The sequence below is a fragment of the Branchiostoma belcheri genome, unplaced genomic scaffold, assembly GCF_001625305.1.
Source record: "Branchiostoma belcheri isolate BF01 breed outbred unplaced genomic scaffold, Haploidv18h27 scaffold173, whole genome shotgun sequence".
NCBI classification, from domain to species: domain Eukaryota; kingdom Metazoa; phylum Chordata; class Leptocardii; order Amphioxiformes; family Branchiostomatidae; genus Branchiostoma; species Branchiostoma belcheri.
This window is the reverse complement of record NW_017803191.1, coordinates 163,538-176,375: the sequence shown is the minus strand read 5'-3', so window position 1 is coordinate 176,375 and position 12,838 is coordinate 163,538. Positions and strand designations below refer to the sequence as shown.

General features: G+C 40.9%; 1 protein-coding gene across 1 annotated transcript in view; it reads right to left on the bottom strand.

The window, feature by feature from the left end:
* Positions 1 to 11,564, bottom strand: part of LOC109466975 (S phase cyclin A-associated protein in the endoplasmic reticulum-like) — a 66,721-nt gene extending 55,157 nt beyond the window's left edge. Inside the window, exons 1-18 of the mRNA XM_019764861.1 lie at positions 11,261 to 11,564; positions 10,308 to 10,434; positions 9,724 to 10,019; positions 9,368 to 9,462; positions 8,949 to 9,083; positions 8,579 to 8,832; positions 7,521 to 8,347; positions 6,977 to 7,153; positions 6,391 to 6,420; positions 5,348 to 5,518; positions 4,346 to 4,406; positions 3,571 to 3,688; positions 3,293 to 3,404; positions 2,625 to 2,765; positions 2,113 to 2,214; positions 1,684 to 1,880; positions 1,386 to 1,467; positions 984 to 1,145 (exon numbers count right to left, since the gene is read on the bottom strand). Of these exons, the coding sequence (XP_019620420.1) occupies positions 984 to 1,145; positions 1,386 to 1,467; positions 1,684 to 1,880; positions 2,113 to 2,214; positions 2,625 to 2,765; positions 3,293 to 3,404; positions 3,571 to 3,688; positions 4,346 to 4,406; positions 5,348 to 5,518; positions 6,391 to 6,420; positions 6,977 to 7,153; positions 7,521 to 8,347; positions 8,579 to 8,832; positions 8,949 to 9,083; positions 9,368 to 9,462; positions 9,724 to 10,019; positions 10,308 to 10,434; positions 11,261 to 11,389 (3,216 nt within the window). The 5' untranslated portion in view covers positions 11,390 to 11,564. The remainder of the gene's footprint in view (positions 1 to 983; positions 1,146 to 1,385; positions 1,468 to 1,683; positions 1,881 to 2,112; positions 2,215 to 2,624; positions 2,766 to 3,292; positions 3,405 to 3,570; positions 3,689 to 4,345; positions 4,407 to 5,347; positions 5,519 to 6,390; positions 6,421 to 6,976; positions 7,154 to 7,520; positions 8,348 to 8,578; positions 8,833 to 8,948; positions 9,084 to 9,367; positions 9,463 to 9,723; positions 10,020 to 10,307; positions 10,435 to 11,260) is intronic.
* Between the last annotated feature and the right edge of the window lie 1,274 nt (positions 11,565 to 12,838).

Here is a 12,838-nt window from a genome sequence, read left to right as displayed (position 1 = left end):
ATGCCAATGTCTGTTCTCTGCCCATCATAACTGCAGTAATGACATACTGTATAACCCCTGTCTTGGCCCTATCCATTTTATCATGTCATGTTCTGATGTGGCAGAACCAACACCTACAGGGTAACATCAGATAGATAGATGGCAGATCACCAGATTCACGGCACATGTACTAGCTATTAACTTTTAGCATATAGTACTTGAATTACGGTGTAACAGTGTAGGTGAGGTGCCTTGAAAAACTACTGAGTATGCAAATAGTTATCAAGTAAGTTTGGCACATATTCAAGTGCTTTTTCCTGCATGCTTGAAATTAAAGTACATACATAGGGAGTTTATAACAATTAAGTCACTTCTATCCTCTATTCCATCCAGATATGGTGATGAACTGTAGTTATCCTTGTTTAGATTTTTAAAGGCTAACTCCAATCAACATTCTTGCACAACTTTCATGCCAAAGAAGTGCTCACATACATGTATGCAATAAATTCATAAACCAAAGATAGATCAAGATGCACATGTTGATTTAAGACTGGTTGTTTAGGGATTCAACGATAGCCCAAACAGTTTTGACCCATTTGTTGCATTCTTGAGGATTTCAGATCCCATGCAATCTTAAATGACATAACAATTGTATCCTGAATGGTGGAATGCACCCTGGTAAGGGATTCAGCAGTATCAAAAATGATGACCATTGGGTCCTGGTAACTCCATACATAGACTAGTAATGCCCCCTATCAAGTTGCATCAGAACTGCAATTATCTGTACTGTAAACTCTACAATTGAAAGGGATTAACATTAGATGATGAAATTTAGACAGCACTTGAAGAGAATTCATCTTGGTGCACTAGACTAGGCCATTTCCATATATGACTTACATTTCCACAGCTTTCTATTCTACAACTGTTTTGGAGGTTCCTAGCCTCACTGAAAATAACACAATAAAAATGTGGCCATGTATTACGTGTAGGTGATTGTTCCTTACCACAACTGTACAGAGGCTGCAGACTTTCTTCTGCTCGTACGGTACCGACTGTGGGGTGTCGTCCTCCCCCCCACCTGTCAGGTGCTTCAGGGTGCTCATGTCAGCTGCCTTCTCCCGCCGCTGCTCCAGCTGCTCCAGGTGTCGGCGGCTGCTCTCGTCATGCTACTCAGAAACCATGGAACAGGATTCATTGTCAGACAAGGCATTTGGCCAGTGCAAAAGACCTTAGTTAAACATCTCAGTTGTAATAGAAACTACACTGATTTTGAGAAGCTTCTATGCACTAGCTTCTGTATCTTACATTATACATGTATGTGATGCCAGATAACACAGAGATAACCAGACACATTACAGAAACACTATAATGTAACTATACATGTTAAAAAGATGGAAAAAGGCTACCTTCATTTGTATTTTCTTCTGTAGCTCCTCCAGGTTGGCTTGCTGGGCGGCATTTAGGGCAATCATTCTCTGTTCCCGTTCTCTGTAAACCATTGAAATATGACACAAAGTATTTCAAGGTAAAATGAAACAGCCATCCTGAACTGAAGCATAATGCTTTTCAAGTAGCTAGTTGTAATGCAATGCGGCTTTACCAATAGAAAAGCTTTTGGAGGCCAGGTACATTGTATGCACTACATTATACGTATGAACCCCCCAGAAAAATACTATCCTGACGTAAATGGTCAACAGTTTCTACCTGGCCCGTTCTCTGGTTGCCTTCTCCCTGGCCTTGTCCTTCTCTAACTTCTGTTGTTCAATCCTGGCCTCTTGTTCCTCCCGTTTGTTGATGAGTTCCTGCACACGTGCCTGTCTCTCCGCCTCCAATGCCTTCCTGCGCTCCTGCACTGCTTCTTCTTTAGCTGCCTTCTCTTCCTGCTTCTTCTGACGCATATCCTACATGGTTAAAGAAATTAACAATGTTCCTCAATTAGCACTGGAACAACCATGCATTGTATTAAAACTTGAAACTGAAATTTGAAAAGGATTCACAGTGTATTTGCAATGTTAAGCCATCCTTTGCCAGCAGGTTGGCACAAAGTTTTAGTGTACTGCTTGATACATGTGGTTGTAATTCTGATCAAAGTAGATAGGGGGCACTGCTAGTACATAAGGAGATCACACCTACCAGCAGCTCCTGTAGTCTGGACTCCACCAGCTGGTAGCGAGTCATGATGTCATGCCGTTTGTTCTGTGCTTCCAGGGTGTTGATGAAAGCGATTTCATTGGCCTGCAGGGAAGATGATTAACCGGTCACAACACTTCAATACCTTCTGTCTCTAGTTTCTAGTTTTAAACTTTCAAAAATATCTCCTATATAGTGTTGTATCTCAAAATACTTGTCAACAAATTAAGAAAGTGAATCACACTGAGTCAAAAACTACAACACTAATGGGGTTATGTGGAGTAACGGCAGAGCATTCCGCTCGGAGGTCCCGGGTTCGAATCCTGCAAAGTCACAGACCTTGTGCCGTGGGGAAAGGCGCTTTATACGATTACGCTTTCCTCACTTTGCTCAGGTTAAAATGATTAAGCCATAATGATCATTATCATGATTGTAAGCATTCAAGGGAAACTTAAGCAAATCATAAAAAGAGAATAAGGGAAAAGTTGCCATCATGGCGAAGTTTTGCCACCCACCTTGGCCTCCTCCTCCTGTGCCTTCCTGACCACAGCCTGGAGCTGCAGCAGACGTTTTCTCTCTGCTCGCTCCAGCTTCTCATCCATGGCCAGCCGCTTCTCATCTAACAACTGCTCCTTCCACTCACGAACCTCCTTTATCTGTTGGGGACCACAGAAGGGGGAGATATTTATCATACAATATAAGACCTAAGAGTCCTAAAATTCAATGAGTCTTTTGAGCTGATTATAGAGAATTTCTAGTTTTCAACAAACTGATCTATCAAGAAGGAAACAAATACCAGTGTTCTAGCCAGCGTCTGTCTTTCTGTCATTTTGCCGCTCTTGACGGACAGACAAAAATTTTGACCAATCTGTCATCTTTGATGGACAAGAATTGGTGTGTAGAGATATAGAAAGAGATGTCATTAAACTAAGATTAGTCTACCGGCAACAATTCCCCCTCAAACTGCTGGAAATAGCATTTCAGAGGGTAAAGATTTAAAATTTCCCAGGGGAACATGCCAAAGACTCCAACAGACTGTTGCACTTCAGTGATAGACACGATGTTACAGCAAACAAAATTAAAATGACAGAAAAAATTACAGTCTGGTTAGAACACTAAACTGATCTTTCAAGAAGAAAATATGCATAGTACATGCTAGAAGACAAACAAGAATAGTACTGACCCTTTCCTCCAGCTGCTGTAGTTTACACTGTTGTTCTGTCTTCAGCCTTTCTCTCAGGGCTGCAGCCTTGGCCTGCTTCTCCTTGTGCTTCTTCCAAGACTCAGCCAACGGCCTGGGGACACAAGTACACTCACAATTGAAGGCATTCAATGTAAGATTTGGTGAGCACAACGGAAGATATTTTCAAAAGGTTCACAATTTTTGGTGGTACCAGAAAATGCAAGCTAGCCGGGTGCAATGGACAAATTTCTTCTAGAGTGGTCATAGATAGAGCTTACTTTTTCCTGGATGGTGAGGAGAGTTTCTCGTGCATGTGGAGTGCGCGGCCCGGGGGTCTGCTCTCAAAATCCTCCACCATCTCTCCCCAGGACGTGCTCTCCCGGTACTGTGCCCCTGCTACACAAAAAGAAGCCACATACGAGAGTGTATCATGTGAGGGTTGCACTTCTTTTACAGAGCAGTTTCACTTACACTCCCTTTCCTGAGCAACCAAAGATTTGACAGATTTCTCAACAAAAAAATTTAAAACAAACAAATTTCAGTGTAACCTATAAGATAACAATGTTCTATGTCATACCTGGGCAGTGATAACATTCGATACGGGAGTTCTGGCCCATGTGATAACTAGCAGTGCAGCCTGGGGTTCTATTTGGTTATCAATAGAATGATACAAACTGGTTTCGCCTGAGTCGCATGCACCGTTTTCGAAAATTTCAACACTGGATTCTGACGTTGAAATTAATGTTGTTGCATTTTTTGGCTTGGGGACACCAAATTTTGGTACATTTCACATTGAAAGGCATGTCATACAAGGTACTTATATTCCACATCACCTCCGGCTGGTATTCTACCTTGGGTGATACGGAATACACCGTGTTGTATTCTACCCGGTATATATATATGTACATATGTAGCATATATGGTGTACAAGCGTAATTTACCTTCACCTTGTCCCATTCTTATCTTGAGGATAAGGGACACTATGGTTGCTTCCAGCACCAACAAAGGTATTTATAGCTTGAACAAAATATAAAAAGCAAAATCTCTCTTTACCTTCGTATTCAGCCATTATCTCTGTCCAGTCTAGGGGTTGGCCAGTGGAGTCAAGAGAGGCCTGAACAAGCAGAATATTTATTTAGAATGTTTTCTCAACAAAAGTAAAAGTATTCCTACAACCCAAGCATCAAAGTACCCACAATCAGGTTGTAACAGCGTTAAAGATCTTTCTCAAAATATACAAACAGATACTATCATAGACAAGTTGTATTGCTCTCAAAATTTCAAATGTGACTTTTACAGAAAATTCTTTATAACACAGCATCAACTTTGTCATATTTTGCAAGGACACACCTCTAAGCTAGTTCATGTTTTGAAGACCACATGTCCAGTGTGATGGGTCATATGTCAAGGTTTAAGTCCCCTGGATAAAAGAATGGCCAGGGGCCTTCAACTTTTACATATTGCCCACAATGATATCACATTGCACATGCACGCTTCAAACCGTGAACTAGCCTATTCCTAGAGGTGGCAAAACACATGAACATCATTACCACATGAGCCTGTACCTTTCAATGTCATAATAAGATATATGAAATATGTAGTTTCTTGCTTCAAACACATGTAGACATCATGAATTGTGAAACTTTTTCTAATACAGTTGCAGCAAATGCTGCTTTATGAAATTCAATTATACATCCTGCGTCCCTGTATATTTCCTTTCAATACTGTATAATCATAAAAGAGCAACATACATCAAACATCATTCTTATACATACTTGAATTTGAAAAAAAAATGTGAGTAAAGAGTTGAGCATAATTGGGTTAGTAGAACATAATGGATTAGGGTATAATTTCTAATCTAAACATTAACAAATAGATTAATCAGCAGACAGATTACCGACTACCAACAGATGATTGATGGCTGAGATTGCCTTATCCCCATATAGAGATCAGCCATCACCACATTTAGTTAGATTATGCATTGACTATGAGAGAACAAACATGCATGATCTGGCTGCCATGCTTTTGAGAATGTGTGTGGCGACGCAGTCTTACGGAGGGAGGGTGCGGTAGAGACCGTCCTTCAGCCTCAGACTGGGCTATACGACCGTCTGCACGACATGGCAGGCCTGCGCTATCCTGCGTGTCCGCAGACTCTACCAATGGGGGCTCTGGTTTGGGCTCATAGGAACTTTCGGCCTCTATAGTACTGCTGGAATGGTCATCCTACATGTGTGTACACACCGACAGGATCACAGCATGACACAGAGCCAACAATTACCAACCACGGAACACTGGGGATTAGTACATGCAGGATTAAATCAACAAACGGAACGTGCAACGGGGGATAATTCTAGGAAATATAAAAATATAACAGCTGATTTTTTGGGAGATTTATTTTTTGCTATTAAACGTATAATGTACAAGACTAGGGTAGAGACAGCCTGTGAATAGGAAGACTACTATGTATACTTGTATACAATGAAGATGGTCTTGATGAAGTAATTTCTGTAATGAGTTGGGGATAACAGGATAAAGGGTTACAAGTACAAACACAAATGTTAGAATACCACACACATGTACAATGTTATGCAATGAGGCAATTTGATCACATTTATGAACCTTTATGACAAGCTATACTTTAATAAGGGGTATATACATGTACTATTACAGGCAATAGGTCTTTATATTAGTACTGTGGCAATGAGAGCAAATAATGTGATGTTTTAACCTACTGGCTCGGCTGTATTTTGGGGGGGGGGATATTGGCATTTCTAATCTTTGAGTCATTCCAGAATTTCATAACATACCCATTTTTGTCCATGAAGATGATAAAACGAGGACAATTTTTGTCTATCACAAAGAGTCATTTTCTGACAGACAGGAGATAGCAACCTTCATTGAGCACTTTCCTATATTGCCTGTAGCATGAGTGTACATGTACATACCCCTGCACAACAGCATGATCATCCAACAAAACAAATCACATTTAACACGTGACTATAAAATAGGCTCCGCCTATCAGGCATCGCCAAAAATACCAATATTCAAAACACACAACAAGAAAAGAAACGTTCTACTTCCTGAATGACACCTACCTTGTTGGAACAACGGCTAGACTTAGCGTTCTGATGATAAGCAAACAAAGATGCACAGAAGATGGACAAGCAGAAGAAAGGTGAATTAAGGTCTTAAAAACTACAAGTATGGAAATGATACAAAATTTTACTTCTAGAGCAAGCAGCCAAGTTATTAGTGACTTGTAGTTGAAAAAGCTACATAGTTCTTTGAGCATGTTAGTACTAAGACAGTGCAGTTTCATGCAGTAGAATATGAAATCAAGCAAAGTAGAAATTAAAGGTTGAAAAAACTGCATGCATTATAAGGCCAATATTTTAATCTACAGCAGCTACATGCACATATAAAATAGTACAGAAGAAGGTTATCAGACATGGCTGGCAGAAAAAGATGAAAGGAACAAGTATTACAGTCATTTAAGTCAAACTTTTCCTTCATTCCATCGTAAGGAGATGCAAAAAAAGTTATAAGTTACTCATGAATCATGCTGGCTTTTGAAAGCTTGCACATGCATTAATAATACATGACTGTATTGATATTTAAAAAAAAAGGCATACACACTTGTATAATGCAATATTTAAAAAAAAATGATTCTGAACATCTTACCCCAAGATCACTCTCCCCATCCCTGTCAGTGTCCACCAGGATTGGAGCCTTTTCTTCCTCCTCTATCTGCTTGGAGAGGGAGCGCTCCTCTTCCATGGCCCAGGCGATAGCCTCGTCCTGGTAAGCCTGCAGCTTGGAGGCTAGCTCCTCCTCCTGCTTCTCTATGGCTGCCACCGTCTGTTATTAAACGTTTCAAAAGTTAAAATCCTTCCCACTCCATTTGGTGTACATGATCGTTATACAAGGCAGCACAGAAAAATGTCATCAATAGTTCACATAGATCATCTATACTGTACAATGTAGGAAGAGCCTAGTGTGAATGGTGTGGAAGTTAAACACACTGACACTGTGCTACCAGTGGACTAGCTTCCATACTGTAGTATTATCTCCATGTGTTGCCAAAACACCTAAGGACTTCAACTTATTATTAAAACTTTACAAAAAAAGGAACTTTAGGTAACCTTACTTGTGAGTGATGACAAACAAATTTACAAATGAGATTGCGAGGAGAATGAAGGTGGATCACTCAAACAAACAAACTCACATCATCTAGTGCAGAATCAAGAATGTCATCATCATCATCATCCTCTTCTTCCTCATGATGTGTAAAGTCCTCTGTAATCTTTATATCACTGTCCAGAGGCAAACCATTCTCCCCTACTGTCTTCTCACTTTCCATCGCTTCCTCTTGTGGGCTTTTGTCAAGTTTTTCCTGTGCACCATTGTTTTTATTTACATCAGCTTCTGGCTCTGTGATTCCGTTGCTCTGCTCACCGGAGTCTATCAGAATCAGTTTCTTCAAGAGATCGTCGACTACGTCTTTTGTAGGAGATGGTGGGGTATCGGCAGCTTCAGCCTGATTGTCTGTTGGGGAATTGTCTGTTTGGGACTTATCGCTGGCCTTCTCACAGCTACTACCAGTTTCTGTTCTTCCTAAATTCTTCACTTTGTCTTCTGTTTTCAGCATCTCAGTTGAGCAAGTTGCTACGTTGCTACTAGGTTTGTTCTTAACCTGTGTCCAAGCATTGTAGACTTCAGTCTTTCCATCGGGCTGACCGTTTATCACCTTCGGTTTGACATCGGTATTAGCTTTCTGTGGATCTAATTTCTTGGTATTCTGTGTGGGTTTTCTGCAGTTCTGAGAAGGGTTGCCAGGTGGCATTACTCTATGAGAAGGTCTGTTCTCCTTCTGACTGTCAGCTCTCTCTCTGTTCAGCTTCTGGTCAGCATTAGGACTGTTTTTAGCACTGTTCTGATGTCTGGCGCTCTTGGGTGCTGTCTGTCTGGAGGGTCTCTGTTGACGACTGTCTGGGTCGCGCCGTCTTCCTCTCTGGACAGTTTCCCAGCCTCCCGAGTCTTCTGTATCTGCATCTATGTTTATAAGGTTAGCACAGTTAGCAAGCTACTTCAACTATATATGCATATATTGATGTAAGACATAAAGTGATGAGGTCACATTAATTTATTTTAAGTTCTCGTACATCTTTTTAAAAGCAAAAATGCATCAAGAGGTGGGATGAAAATCAGGGAAAGGAGGACAACTTGCTATGAATTAAGTACAGTCTTCCTATAGACAATTTTGTTCAGTTTCTGACACAATACCTGTATCACATGTGTTATGAACTGCCTCTTCCTGTACTGCCTTTGGGGATCCCTGTTTGCTTGTATCGGGACTGCTGATTGGCTGAGCCACACTTGGAGCCGAGGGACTCCCCTTCACCTTGTCTGCCCAGGTGCCAGTGGCTCCTGCCACAGTGCTCACAACAGGTGCAGCCACCTGTGGATCCTTGGCAGGTGCAATCTCATCTGCATCTTTCGCAGCTGTTCCAGCTGGTTGCTTAGGGGTCGGTGATATCCTACAAAAAAAACATAGAAGTACAATGTATTTGTGTTAAAAAAAACAGATGTTTCACCTTAGATCTTTGTCTTTATACACGTATCTTTTGATACGCAAAAAAACAATAGTACATACCCCCTTGGCAGAGAATGTCCGCTGAAGTTGAGGCTCCGTGACACGGGACTGGGAGTTACTCGTTCTGACGGTGTCGGACTGGGGCCCAGCGGCCGTCCTGGAGACTTCCTTACCTCCCACGCTAGGGAACTGGGCCTGCATTATACAAGGTTTATTTATCATGAAAATATACTTTGTGTATATACATGTAGCAATCAGCATTTTGTATGTAAATTGGTAAAAAAAAGTCTCAATTTCTCAATGTCATGTACTAGTACTTAATTAACACTGCAAATAAATAATTTACATTTAGACAAGACTTCATGAGTTTTTCATTTGATTATCATGGAACAAAGAAATAGGACAACAGTGTAAACAATACACATCTCCTTTCTACAGATTGGTCAGAAAGAGGGGAGGAATGATCATTAACAACTCACCAGTTGTCAGATTTCTCTAACTGTTTCTGCATTTCAATGTACTCTATCAGTGCCTTGAATTCTCGAGAGTAGTTGTCTAACATCAGCAGCATTTCCTGAGAAAATAAACAAAATAAAACAATCAAATATGCTTTTTTTTTAAATGCAGCAACACCAATCAAAAATATTCCCTCGGACTCTGATACTAAGAGTAGCTTAGTTTTCATTTTAGATAAGCAATACTTCCTTTTCAGTGAGCTGCTTTCAGTAAATTACTATTCAAATCCACACAATAGTTTAACATTGCAGAGTCATATATACAATCCCATTAAATAAAACACCATGAACAAGAAGTTATGTTCTGCCCTTTGGCTTACCTTACACTCCACCACACTCTCATCAGCTTCACATGTTTGGTAGATTTCGTCCACAGCCCTTCGGAGATTGTCGAACAGAAACGCCCAGTAGCGCGCTCGCACATCAGCCTTCTTCCCTTTTGTCTGCCCGGGCGATTTTTTGCGAGGCGACGTCTGTGTCCCTTTACTTCCCTCGGAAGAAGAGTCTCTCTGTGCTGACTTGGACCTCAAACTCTCTGCTGCGTGACTGCCCATGGCTGCAGCTTTGCCTTCCATCTTTTCAGCCTTTGCCTTTTTATTGGACATCTTTCCCTTTCCTGGCGAATGAATGTGAGATTGATTATGACATTAGTTCAAATAATCTAACTACAGACAATGACAATCAGCACACCAATAACTAAAGCTATATTGTTATCCATCCTGTTCTCCATCCTTTATTTTTATGTTACATGTACCTGCAATTAGCCTACAGGCAGGAACTTGCAATAATGATAAGATCATAATACTGGTATGAAATTCAATATGATCTACATGTAGGCATCTTTCTAATACTTTCTTTCTTATGCTCACTTCGCTTAATAAATCTAAACATATCATTACTTTACCTGCAGAGACAGAGGTGTCCATGGGCACCCTCCATGCCACCAGGTTGCGCGCTGACCGCCCTTCACGAGCGACGATCTTGCGGACACCTTCGTAGCTGGTGGATCTCTGCAAGGGTGACTGAGTTTGCTGGAAACAATACAAACAGAGACAACAGTCAGATGTTGACTCAAACACATTAAAGAACCCACCACACTTATCGATAAGAGTACAGGTCCACCCAGATCATGTGAGTGGTTCAACCCTATCACTCAGTAAATGGTTTTACTTCAAGTACTTTAGTATACAAAATTAGACTGTGTGTTTCACCCCAAAACCATTTATGCAATTTAAACAAACAAGCAACATGTAATTTAACTGTGTGGATAGATTACAGTCTATTTTCCCCCAAACTGTTTGGTCTTTACCTAATCTAATAAATGTGTAAATGGTGAAACTATGATACATTTGCCCCTTGACAGGTGTGATCATCATCTTGCAAGGTGACTGGGCTCACAGATTATGTATTGAGAAAGAACATACATGTATGATGTATGTAGTTGCTTTCAACACCTCTCACTTTCACAACAAATGCATTTAAAACTTTAAAGTTTATTACATGCAACCTTGACTTAAGTGACTATTTTTGTCTATCAATTAAGGTGTATGAAGATACTAGTAGATCATAAAGTTGTCAAGATTTGAATCGATAGCTACTTATACACGCTTATACGTAATTCTGGCCGTTCGTTTATGCAGATAGTCTTGTTGCGAATCGCTAAATAAAGTACATGAAGTCATCACATCGACTTTTTCACCCCAAAAGACTGTCTGACGTTCCAAACTAAATTATTATGACAAATTTTGAGATGATCCTTCATTTGTTGAGGGTCGCTTCAGGAGATATTACAAACACAAGTCACTCTGATGTATATGAATGATTCCTCTGTTCCTTTTTACATCGTTTGATTCTTACCTTTCCGTTTCCCTTGGCGGAGTTGGGTCGGCGGTTCGAGTTCCCCCCTCCCCCTCCTGAGCGTTGCCCGCCATTGTTTTTCGGCTTCGCGTTCGAGTTGGACATTTTCTTCCGCCAGTTGTCACTCATCCTGTTGGCAGGATGGCCGGGCTACGCTCTAACACACTCAGTCAGTCACACATGCTATTTGATGAGCTGCGAGTTTTAAAACGATATACGATTCCTTGTCACCACACAGCAAGTAAACAAATATTGTGGTACAGGGTAACCCCAGAACCAAAATTTGACAGAAACTAGCGCGCAGTTCGGAGACAAAGATCGGGTGACTTGAAGCCAAGCTCGTAATTCGTGTCCAGATTCGCATTGTTGGTCCGCAGTGGGGTAGAGCTTTTGGAAAATATCATCGTCTTTGTAAAGAATCAGTTAGAAACTAGCGACAAAAGGCACAATTTAGGGATGCAGATCAGTAATTTTCTCAGGCGTTTAACGTTGATTACCAACTAAGAGTGTCAACAGACTTTACGTTACTGTGATGCCTCCTAGCGAAGGTAAATAGTACTTCAAGTTAATCATTAGCCATCTGCGGTATTTTTGAGCGCGCTTTTCACGAAAAACATTAAGGCCTGAAAATGAGACTATGGCTCCTCATCCAAAAAATATGAATGAAAATTTTGCCTTCAAACACAGAAATATCTTGGAAGAAATATGTTTCTCGTGACGCTTTACCATTTTTCTAATCATGATCGCGCGTTTGACATGTTATAGAGCGGGCTTCAAATATGCATTCTCCCATGCAGAGCTATTCCGCGGCAATACGGATAGCTCTGCATTGGTCTGCATTGGTGAACGAAAATACTAGAAGGTAGGTTATCAATTTTTAACATGCCCGTACCATGCAGGAAAATTGGCTGGAAAGTACATGTTCACGTCACATGTACGGTCATGCAGAAACATCGCACAAAATAGCATTGTACATTACAATACAATATAGGTGCCTAAAAACGTTAATAGAAAGTCAAGTGCTACACTTGAAAATCAGTAGGTAGAAGGTAAATTTACACAGTTAGCAGGTGTCTGATATCGTCTAGAAGTCATCTTTTGCGTGTAACGCTTCTTACCGTCTATTTTATTGCCACCTTCTGTAAGATGCACGGACAACGTCTATCAATTTTAAGAGTTTATTATCAAGATCATAAAAGGCAGTTTCTTCCTGAGCTGAATAATGTATGAACACACCTGTCCTTGGCGCTCATCGGTAGCGACCGGCAATAAGTAGACCTGTCCTTGGTGCTGAACGCCTTCCACACAATATCGCGTCCGTGTACGCCTTGCTACGGTAACCTTGCTACAATGCTATGGCAGTGCATGTTCATGGTGTAGGAAATATGCTAAGAGCCGTCTTGGGCTCTTGTCGTCTTACTAGACGGTCTGCAGTTTCCTTCAGTTAGTTATGAACCACACTATGACATTTTACTGTGGCCTGCACAAGCAATAAAATAGAAGAAAGGACGCCGACAAAAGGGAAGTGGGTAATTGTTCTTCGTGTAATTTGTCTAGGCACGACATTGGCCGAACGTG